Source organism: Sprattus sprattus, assembly GCF_963457725.1.
Source record: "Sprattus sprattus genome assembly, chromosome: 3".
Classification (NCBI taxonomy): Eukaryota; Metazoa; Chordata; class Actinopteri; order Clupeiformes; family Clupeidae; genus Sprattus; species Sprattus sprattus.
The window spans coordinates 31688216-31700057 of record NC_137922.1 but is presented as its reverse complement, the minus strand read 5'-3'; the positions used below and the strand labels follow the sequence as shown (position 1 = coordinate 31700057).

General features: G+C 42.7%; 1 protein-coding gene across 1 annotated transcript; it reads right to left on the bottom strand.

The window, feature by feature from the left end:
* Nucleotides 1-10122: 10122 nt before the first annotated feature.
* foxi1 (forkhead box i1) lies at nt 10123-11501 on the bottom strand (the record flags this gene model as incomplete). Its single annotated transcript, XM_080834480.1, has 2 exons — nt 10904-11501; nt 10123-10682 (listed from the first exon to the last, which is right to left on the bottom strand). Exons 1-2 carry the CDS (start codon nt 11496-11498, stop codon nt 10123-10125), a joined length of 1155 nt encoding a protein of 384 aa, XP_080690606.1. The 5' UTR covers nt 11499-11501.
* Nucleotides 11502-11842: the final 341 nt, after the last annotated feature.

Genomic DNA, 11842 nt, shown 5'->3' with positions numbered 1-11842 from the left:
AATGCCCAATGAGTCATTTGAATAGTATTATCCAGTAATGGGTTCTCCTGTATTTCCCATGGGAAAGCCCCTGGTTTAAGTCTGGTGCTTGAGAGAGAACTCAGTTGGGGAACAAGAGGATCACAGGACATCGGTGTGTTCCTGACCCTGGTGACGAGCGTTTGAAAAGCCCATCCATGCTGAGAGCGGCAGGAGTCAGAATAACAACAAGGACACAGCATCACACAGCATCACACCACCCAGGAGGCTATGTAAGCCTAGCTGCAGCCGTGACAACATGGCAACCCAACAAAGCTAGCGGTGTCTTTTCTTGAAAATTACTCTCTCTCTATATATACAGCCGCGGAAAAAATTAAGAGACCACTTCAAAATTATCAGTTTCTCTGGTTTTACTATTTATTGGTATGTGTTAAAGTAAAATGTACATTTTAGTTTTATTCTATAACCTACTGGCAACATTCCTACCAAATTTCAAATAAAAATATTGTCATTTAGATCATTTATTTGCAGAAAAATGACAATTGGTCAAAATAGCAAAAAAGATGCAGTGTCTTCAGATCTCAAATAATGCAAAGAAAACAAGCTCATATTCATTTTTAAACTACACAATACTAATGCTTACACTTAAGAAGAGTTCAGAAATCAATATTTGGTGGAAAAACCTTGATTTAAAATCACAACTTTCATGTGTCTTGGCATGCTCTCCACCAGTCTTTCACATTGCCGTTGGGTGACTTTATGCTACTCCTGGCGCAAGAATTCAAGCAGCTCGGCTTCTTTTCATGGCTTGTGACCATCCATCTTCCTCTTGATCACATTTCAGAGGTTTTTGATGGGATTCAGGTCTCGAAATTGGGCTGGCCATGACAGGGTCCTGATCTGGTGGTACTCCATCCACACCTTTACTGGCCTGGCTGTGTGGCATGGAGCATTGCCCTGCTGGAAAAAACATTTCTCAGAGTTGGGGAACATTGTCAGAGCTAAAGGAAGCAAGTTTTTCTTCCGGGACAACGTTGTACTTTGCCTGGCTGAGGTTTGTAAAAGACCATAAGGATTGAAAAAAGCGGACTGGAGGGTCTTCTAGTTCGTCTTCTCTGATGAGTCCAATTTTCAGCTTTGCCCAATACATGGTCGTCTGATGGTTAGACGGAGACCTGGAGAGGCCTACAAGCCAGAGAGTCTTGCACCTACTGTGAAATCGGACTCATCAGAGAAGACGAACTTAGAAGAACCTCCAGTCCGCTTTTTCAATCCTTATGGTCTTTTACAAACCTCAGCCAGGCAAAGTACAACGTTGTCCCGGAAGAAAAACTTGCTTCCTTTTGCTCTGACAATGTTCCCCAACTCTGAGAAGTGTTTTTTCCAGCAGGGCAATGCTCCATGCCACACAGCCAGGCCAGTAAAGGTGTGGATGGAGTACCACCAGATCAGGACCCTGTCATGGCCAGCCCAATTTCGAGACCTGAATCCCATCAAAAACCTCTGAAATGTGATCAAGAGGAAGATGGATGGTCACAAGCCATGAAAAGAAGCCGAGCTGCTTGAATTCTTGCGCCAGGAGTAGCATAAAGTCACCCAACGGCAATGTGAAAGACTGGTGTAGAGCATGCCAAGACACATGAAAGTTGTGATTTTAAATCAAGGTTATTCCACCAAATATTGATTTATGAACTCTTCCTAAGTGTAAGCATTAGTATTGTGTAGTTTAAAAATGAATATGAGCTTGTTTTCTTTGCATTATTCGAGATCTGAAGACACTGCATCAATTTTGCTATTTTGACCAATTGTCATTTTTCTGCAAATAAATGATCTAAATGACAATATTTTTATTTGAAATTTGGTAGGAATGTTGCCAGTAGGTTATAGAATAAAACTAAAATGTACATTTTACTTTAACACATACCAATAAATAGTAAAACCAGAGAAACTGATAATTTTGAAGTGGTCTCTTAATTTTTTCCGCGGCTGTATATATAAACCCCACGTACCAATATATCATGTTAGTTTGAACATTCTCGGAATTATGCTCTCATCTGGGAAAAAAAAATCTTGCCAAAATGTCATAAAGTAAGCAACTAATTTGTTGTGCTTCATAAATCCATCAGGGTTTTCTGTGAGGGGTTTTGTTTCTTTGCAAAGTACTGAAAAACTTTTATTGGGTCTCAGGTTCTGGTAACGTTATCCTTGATATCACTTCTACCATGTCTACAAGCACAGCTGAGGATGTACTGTCTGTATCTCAACCATCGCCATAACCTCACTACCATCTCTGCGCTACAGATGTGGAAATATCTCCTCTCTATCCAGTCAAAAGCATCAGATGGAATCATTCTTGGCCTTTGCCTTCAAAGCACTTCTTTCAATAAAAACACAGTTCATTCTAGTCCGCCGGAGCTCACTGCTGGGACTTGTCCTACATCATAGTTCTAAAATTGCCCATTTCAAGTGGGGGCATGTCAACACCCTTTGGACTGTAACACTGGTGTCACAATGACACTGTCATCATGCGGCTGGCGAAGCACACTCACAGTGCTTATGTGATGTAACATGGCTGGAATGCGGTCATGTGACAACAGTGAGGGAATTGTGTTAAATGTGTTGGAGTGACATGAAGTGATGTCCCTCCTTCCCCTCTCCCAAAGTACTGTGGGGATTAACCAGGGCGGAGGATCGGGACAGAGACGGCGGCATTAGTGGTTGACTGGTTGAGTCTGTGGCCGAGTTTGACTCAGTCTGTGTGCGTGTTCTGTGTTTATGGTTGACACACAGGGGAATGTTTGGGGTTTGTGCTGTGAGCCACAACTAGCTTTAGCAGAAGCAGTGGTACAGAAGAACAGACAGGGGCTGGAGAGCTGATCCAAACGGTGTTTAAATAAAATAAAAATAAGAACAATAGTAATTAAAACAAATGTAATTCTCATAAAACATATATTATTTTCCAGAGCACATAATCCAGATTTAGTCATTTTAAGAGTAAAACTTAAAAAAGAAGAATCTTATAAGAAGCCTGGACTAATGAGCCCTAAAGAACAGCATGTCTTTGAAGGGAAGTGGAACCGAATCAGATCCCACAGAACACCTCTGATTGGAGAATAATGACCTACATTAAGGGGATGATCACCTTATCACAGCCTTCCATCTCGGAGAGAGAGAGAGAGAGAGAGAGAGAGCAGTGAAAAAAAACCTCTGCATACCCCTCTTCTTCTAAATTGATAGCAGCTGCCTTAGAAGTGGCTCTTGGCCTTGAAGTCCAGTACCGGATTAGTGAGGGGCACAATGGGAGCGTTTGGAGGGGGCATGCCTGGCCCTTTTGAACAGGTATCACTTGGTCCTTTCAGCTGTAGATCATCCGCGGCTTACGCAAACCCAAGCTGAGGAGAAGCCCCACCAGAACCTTCACCCCACTGCCTCAGAGCAAAGCGTTTGATGGCCAGAGACAAGTTGGTGCGGGTGGGAGGTGGAGCGGGTCGGAGGTGGGGGCTCTATACTGGAATGCAGCTTCTAAAATAAGGGATGGGTCTGTGTGTGTGTGTGTGTGTGGGTGTGTGTGTGTGTGTGTGTGTGTGTGTGTGTGTGTGTGTGTGTGTGTGTGTGTGTGTGTGTGTGTGTGTGTGTGTGTGTGTGTGTGTGTGTGTGTGTGTGTGTGTGTGCGTGTGCGTGCGCACATGCGCGTGTCCGCGTAGGCTTGTGTGTGTGTGTGTGTGTGTGTGTGTGTGTGTGTGTGTAGTGTGTGTTAGTTGGGGTGTTAGTTGGTGTGTCAGTTGCCATCATTGTGCAATTGCAATACCATGCCAGTATCACATGTACTTAAGCAGGCTTACTTCCTTTGATAATACTTAATTATCAAGGTAGGACAGATATAGATGTATGTTTGAATCACACAAGGCATAGACCTTACGTCTTTTCTTCAAACTTCCATATTAAATGTATTTCTTTCCTACCCCGATGTTGTGGTTAAGGATCGATTTATGGAAACAGGTGGGGGAACACTAATTTTAAACAAATGACTGAGATAACTGTTAACAGTTTTTCTGTCACACATAGTCGTTGGAGCCTTAAGCAGAGCCTTTTACGGATAAATCCTCCAGGGCTTCCCTCTTCCCCCGTGATCTTATCAGGCCTGACAACACCGCTCTGGCACTCACCTCAACCTGCCACTGTAAAACAACTCCCAGTAACATCACCGGCACAACCTGCTTGAACACACTTCTTAATGATCATCTTTCCATTGTGTTTAGAATGACAGCAACAACCGCATGACGATTCCTCCACATTTATATATATAAGCCTTATGATCATATATATATATATACAGTATATATATATATGATCATAAGGCTTAGATAATAAGCTATTAATAATGCTGTGAGTATGCAGTAATGTGTACAAATGTTCTGATATGTTATATGATGTAGTCCATAGACTGACCCTGCTACAGTAGGTTCTATCTGTATTGTGCAGGTGAAAAGGTCATTCAAAGCCAGCTAAATTCATTATGTTCAGAGCCATGAAGTGGAACTATCAAATTAGTGCCATCAAAATGGAGTTGTGGGAAGCATCAGTGCCAAGACTGGCTTCTGTCATCCACATTGTCCTCACTCAGCAGGGGTCCTTAGTACTGTGTAAAACTACAACACCATGAGTTTTGACATGGGCCATGGCTAAAGGATGATCTACCCACAGTTTCCGTGATGTGGGAACCAAGGTGTTGTCCCTCCGAGGGTCATCCGGATCCAGCCAAGTGGGAGACAGAGGAGGGATATGTTACGCTGTTGGGAGGATTGGCTTTCCGGCCCGAGAGAAATGAAGACAAGCTGAAACTGGGGATTTAGTGGGCCATCGTTCTAGTGGGTTAATCCCAGCAAGTCTTTGATTCTTCCTGCAGGCTATGGGCTGGCAAACGCCCTGCTTCCCTGGTGAGAGAGGCAGCCTCCGCTCAGTCAACAAGTAAGACTCTTGGAAGTGCTGACAGCAGCCATGACCAGACTTTTTTGAATAACATATGTACATAGACAGAACACATATCTACATTAAAATATACAGATGTACTGCAGAATCACATGGGCTCAAATTCCTTCAGGACCACAAAGCCCAGCTCTGTATAGAATTATCCACATGTTATTTATTTCTCAGCGGACGGGATCCCATGCCGTTATCAGCCCATAGATTACAGCTTTTATGGTGTCAGTATGGAAGCTGATGAAACCGTACCAGGTCATGCCAATAGATTGGTATTATCCTCAGCTATCAGATGTACAATTCATGTTTTTTCAGTGCTGTGAAGAAAGGGCCTTTTTTCCATAGGCAGCCAAAGTACTACCCTCGAGCTGTCATCATATTGTACCCTTATATATTTAACTTCCTCGAGAGATCCCGCTGTAATATAAGATATTCCACTGTAATTCTCACTGACTGGTACAGACAGATGTGGAATGTCAGGGTGGATGTACAGCAGGATGAGCCCCCTGTCTGTGCCCCTGCTATCAGATTCTTGTCTGAGACGGGGCAGCAGACTCACCCTCCACTGTACCCGCTCCAGCATGGGCATGGCGCTCAGTGAGACATGGAGAGATTTATGCCCTCAGACTCATGATGTTCCTTTGGGATCACACTCTGACCATAGAGTATGTTGTCACTTTGTCATCTATGACATGTTTACACAAGAAAAGTGAATTTGTCCTTAGCTATATGATCAAACTGCTAGGCTTAATCATCTCTGACCATTTGTTTCAATATCTGTGATATTCTAGCTTGTGCATAAACCTTATTATAACTGTTTTTTAGCTTTGAATAGCTCCATACAACGTTTTCCCATTTGTCACCATATTAGACATCTGTCCTATTCTTAAGTGCAAATGTCTGCCACCGTTGCAGACCTGGCAGCCTCTTCTTTAATACTATCAGTTAAAAGGATCTTCTAATGGCTAATGGAAGTAATGTCTCACACCTTGGCGAGTGCAACTTTATCCACTGGCGATTCATCACTCCAGCCCGTGTCACTCAGCAACTGAAGGCCTCGCCCTCGGGCCTAACAGCACAGGCTCCGCTCCTGCAAGCTCACGCTGTAACACAATCCACAAGGATGAGCCTGCAACAACAACCCCCTCCCAAAACACAGACACACACACACCGAGGCCTACTCTGTCACACACACACACACGCATACACACACACAATCAAATAAACACACAAACTTAAACGTACAGCGGTTCAGGAAAATGAATGGAAGGCGAATAAATAATGTATGATGATGGTGATTAGTTTGTTATTTAGTAATTAACTAGTATTTTGGGGATTTTGGTGATTTTGATTTTCTACGAACGTCTTATGAAAGATGTGACCAGTACACAAGAGGACCTGAGTCTTTGTGGGAAACATGAAAGTAATAGTCAGGCATGCACCTCAGTAAACAGGCGCTGAGTTAAATGGATGAAAGTATGGCAAGTGTTCAGGCCTTCACCTTCTACTTCTCCTCTGTGTGGACATGATTGCTTCCCTCACATGGAAACGAGGAGCGGGGTGATATTTCCTGTACTCGCCATGGTTAACAGGATTAAGTGAATACTGTCCCAAATACTATCTCAGGGGCCGGGATGCGGCAGCACCTTTACTAACTCTCGAGTGATCCCCATGCGCCTGAAACCTCTCATTATAGTCTAAGCTCCTCAGACGACCATGGGGCACAGAGAAGACACCACACACTCCCATCTTTCCCAGCCATTCCCTGGGGTTGGTCAAGTAAGGCGAGTCTGAAGTTTGTGTGACAGAGACAGGGAGAGACCGAGACAGAGAGAGAGACAGACAGTGAGATGTATGGAGATATGGAGACAAAGATGGAGAGAACTCCGGTTCTCCTGGCCCTCTGACAATGTGCAGCAGGCATGCAAAGAGCTGCCCCAGGCTGGAGGGGGGCACTGGAGCGTCACAGGAGTGGAGGCCAGAGCAGGCCTCAAATTAATCGATTTATGGAGCAGCTAATGGAGCTGGAAGAGGGGCTGTGGGAAGACATATGATGCTGACGATTGCGTGGCACCCACATAGTAGGTGAACCTTTGGGTTCACTGTGGGCTTGTGTAGGCTATGATATTTAAATATGCCACAGTTTTTCCTAATTGTATAAAAAAGCGCGGAAAACAATACAAAAAAGTAAAGACTTTTTGATCATTAAAGGCCTTGATGTCTGATGTATAGTTATTACATCTCATATGGGGGGGGCACTTCACCCAAAGTTACCACTTTACTTATCTTTGCCCTGTCCCAGGTGGCATTATTATAATGTGTCATCCAGGATGGGTGTAAAATGCAAGAGTTCTGCTTCCAAACTGCCTGTACCGAAAAGTTGACATGCCGATTATCCTCGTGTAGGATGTTGATGGATGTAGCACGAGTTTCGATGGACAGTGCACAGAACTTATTGTGATGTACATTGGCTCTTTCAAATGTAGGCCTACAAACCAGCAAACTCCAGACATCACCTGACGTGCATAAAAAAATGTACATTTGGACGCACTCGTTTTGTCAAGACGTTTACCTTTACGAATACGTCACGCGAATAGTTAAATGCGCATAGGCCCGATCGAAACTGCAGTCACAACCAATTAGGCAACCAACTGTACATGACATGTGAATCTTAGAAGAGACAGGGGTTTCCCAAAGTCTTTTTTTAACGCTACCTCATTCGTAAGATACACCTTAAGTTGAAGCAACCCTTCACGTTTTTAAGAAAAACATTTTAAAAATCGTGTAAGGTTATGGACTGCGTCACTGCGATGTATGACAAATATATGTGTTGCATTAAATGTTGTGCTTCATTAAATACAAATAAAATAACACTGGTATGAATTATTAAATCATTATATAAGCCTACTTATTTATTTTTACTTGCATTTGTTCTTAATAATAATAATCATCACCTGCACTCCAATCTGAGACATTCCCATCATACTCAAAGTAAATGATAATAATCGATGGCATAAACATGGATTTAGCTTGTTAAGGTATACGATGGAAAGTATCTCTTAGGGGAACTCTTTTGAAAACACGCGTAGAAAAATACACAACTTTACGATATGAATTCTTCGTCAAAGGCTAATATACAGCCAGAAAACCCAATCAAATTTAGTGGATGTACATAAACAATGCGCAACTAAACAACCATGGCATATGGTCTGATTCTAGTTCAAATCGCTAAAAATGGAGCTGAACATTGTTGCATGCCCTATCAATGGGATACTTGTTGCTGTGAGAACTTGTTTCTGTTTGACAAAAATACCCATTGTTAAATTGGTGCCTCTGCTTCATAGATAACAAGAGGGAAATGCGGTCTGAGTGATATAATTTGTTCCCAGTTCTGGGGTCACAATGTTTTCAATCGGGCGCATGGGGGGTCTCTTGTGTTGCCAGCCCCAATTGTGTCGCGGCCAAGGGCACGAAAGTCTTGTCAATTTTGTTTTGTACCAGACAACAGAACGCAAGAGCTCACTCAATTATGAACCAATTATGAGGTGTTTTCTTTTATTTACTTGCTTTGATTACATACGCACCACATATTGTTATTAAATGCGACATGAGTAGGCAGCTGAATTGTCCTCATGCATTACCATGGGAGAGCACCCACTTATTAATTTTCCTGTTTCAGAGCAGGAACAACATGCTCTTGTTTTAGCTTCCATCGGTAGGACAACAGTACATGTACAACAAAGGCACTTTACATGGGACTTTGCACTCAGATGAATCGCACAGTGAGGAATTCCGGTGCGCTTCACAGTTCATAGGTAAACTGAAATAGAATCATTAAATATTCTCACGATTGAGAAAGCATTTACGTTTCAATGCATTGCCCCACTGACAAATATTTACACATTTTTAAACTGGCAATTTAAATGGGAGATTGTCATTTTAATATATCTTGGTAGCATTGCCTTAAAAGATCATTTTCCCCTATACTGTCAAATAAGCCGAATATAAATACAACGACCCAGACCAAAAGCTGAACTCTTGAACTTCGTGGAAATAAAGCTGTGATGACTTGTTGAAATCGGCTATATCCAAAGTGACAAGCGGAAAATGTCTCCGTCTCACCAACTGTTTTCATGTAGGAGACACTCGAGCTAATATAGAAAACTAAACCGCTCGTGAATGAAAACGTGGACTCCAGAATAATTGAATCACTGTATCAGTGCAATACAGTGAATATTCAAAAGTTGCCTACTTAGTAAATAAACAAAGAGAAAGCGTGCAGGAAAGTGTGCTGAGGTAATGAGTGAGTTCGGTTGGAGAAGCGGTGGATTTCTGTCCATCTGAAAAGTGCAATTAAGGGAGCACGCAGTAGGGGTGCGGATTAATTAAAACGCTCGATTAACCTTGAAATTCTTCATATAAATAATTGTCAGTCCAATATATTTTCGGTGGGTGATCTTTTGTTGTAAAAAAAAAAAGAGAGAAGGGGTGATATAAACTGTACAATGAACCCATAGTTGTTTCCACAAGCCTACAAGATTGTGTTTTTTTCAAAGGTGATTAGCTCATTTTTGGCAGAAACCAGAGGTGGCCCGTTTCGTCTTCCTGACGTTTAAACCTGATAGTGGGCCTAACACTAAACTAGATTGTGAGAATGTTAATTCCAACGAAAGGTAGGCCTATACTGAATTTCTACAAGACAGCATCTTGTAGCTTCACCTCTTATAGATTCATCAGTTGTTTTGACCTGAAACACTTGAAACCAGGTGCTGATTTGACATGACATTTATTTCAAAATGACAACAATGTTAAATAATCATAACAAAATGGTACATCGTTTCTCCAGAATAAAATCACTTGCAGGTAAAATCATTCCTCAGAGAAAGCAAAGGAATTTGAGCTGTACAGTGTAATTTCATTCAAAATGAAAATGGATTGGAAATCTGGTTGACATTTCCATCTAAGCTAGTAAATGTACAAAACTGGAAGACAACTTTTGTCAAATAACGCTTGTCCTTTTAGAAACGTCATTCGCCTACAGTGCAACCATAGGGAGATATACATGGCTCAGTTGTAAAAATCTAGTAGTGACCTATATACTGAAATGTGTGGATTTTAATAGCACTCACAGAGTACACTAGCCTACACGTTGTAAACCCATATCTAAACTTCTGTTCCGTCACGGCTGTATATCAAATTGTTGACACTGAAATGATTTGAGAGGTGATTGCTCAGACTACCAGAGGTTGATCCTGTGTAATAGTTCATTCTGTTGCCAGTGAGCGAACTGCCATCGGAGTTCAGAGGAGTTATTTGAGTTGGCGAGTAAGAACCAAGTCCAGACATGTTCTCTCTGCCCTGTGACAGATCTCCTAGTAGACCTGTGTTGAAGTCCCTTCCTCTGATCCCGGTGTTGCTGCTGGTCATGATTGAGTTCATGTTTGAGACGAAGCTGTTGAAACAGGGGCTATGTTCGATGGAGGGTGACGGAGAGGACTTGGAGTCGCTGGAGCTTGGGGAATTCTGGAGACTCTGAGGCGACGCGCTCATGATGCTGGCCGTGTCGGAGAGCTTCTGAGCCGCAGTGTCCTCTGATTTAACTGACATAACAGTGTTGCTGCCGCTGTTGTTGGCATCGGCGCGTCTCTTCCTCTTTCTCCTGAAGTTTCCATTATCGAACATCTTCTCACAGTTAGGGTCCAAAGTCCAGTAGTTCCCTTTACCTGTTGGCATGAAAATAAAGACGTGAGTTGACAATTAATTTGAAGAACAAACTTAGTGATAAACTGAGACTGAAGGTTGGCAAATGTGTGCATCTTTTTTTATAGTTTTACGGTAAAATTTCAGATAGGCTTTTCTTGCAGAGAAGGTTCAGAACGTTTCAGCACTATGGTTTAAGCATGCAACAAGTGCTTTAGCACGTAACAAGTGAAATCAAACATACCTGGATCATCCTCGTCCCGTGCCACTTTCTTGAAGCAATCATTCAAGGAGAGGTTGTGTCGAATCGAGTTCTGCCATCCAGCCTTGCTCTTTTTGTAAAAGGGAAAATTTTCTGCGACGTACTGGTATATTTGGCTCAGTGTCAATTTCTTATCTCCTGCGCTCTGGATGGCCATGGCAATCAACGCCGAGTAGGAGTAAGGTGGTCTCACCATCTTAAAAAGTTCTTGCTGGCTGGATATGGAGAGCCATCCGAGGTCGGCCCCTCCGAAACCCGTAGGAGGTGGCAAGAACTGCCGCTGATTTGTCCCATATCCCGACGGAATGTAAGACGTCCCATTGGTGCCGGACAGGTAGGGAGAAGAGTTAATACCGGGCCCGTTCAGCCACAGGTAAGGGTTAGTTGATGGTGAACTATACTCCCCAAGACCATAGTTTGTTGTGTGCGCAGTTGGTCTCTGCGAATGGTGATGCATATTCTGCTGGTACATGCCGAAGTTGTCGCAATACACAGCCATATCCAGAATTTCTTGTGCGCTGTGGTGCTGAATTGGACCTGATTGCTGATTAGATGTCTGTTGTCCAAAAGCGTTCATAATCCGTTCAAATCAGCTGCCAGTTGACAGTGATACACTCGTCCAAAATATCAAGCTCAAACGATTTCCAGCTATCGACTGCTTTCCTTCTCAGACCGACTCTCCTAGAAACTGGGGACAGAAGTTAAGGAGGAGTATTTAAGGGCTCCAAGCAGGTAGAGAGTTGAATGAATGTGTGACAGCCCCTCCCACTGACACGCTCCATTCCTATTGTCTTGCTGATGTGCGCGTTCAGAGCCTTGAAGGATTTTTAGTTCAAATCGCGTTTTCTCTCCTAATTTTAAAAATCTGACACGCCCTTATAATTTATTGGAGACATATTGAGTGTCTATTTATTCATCTAT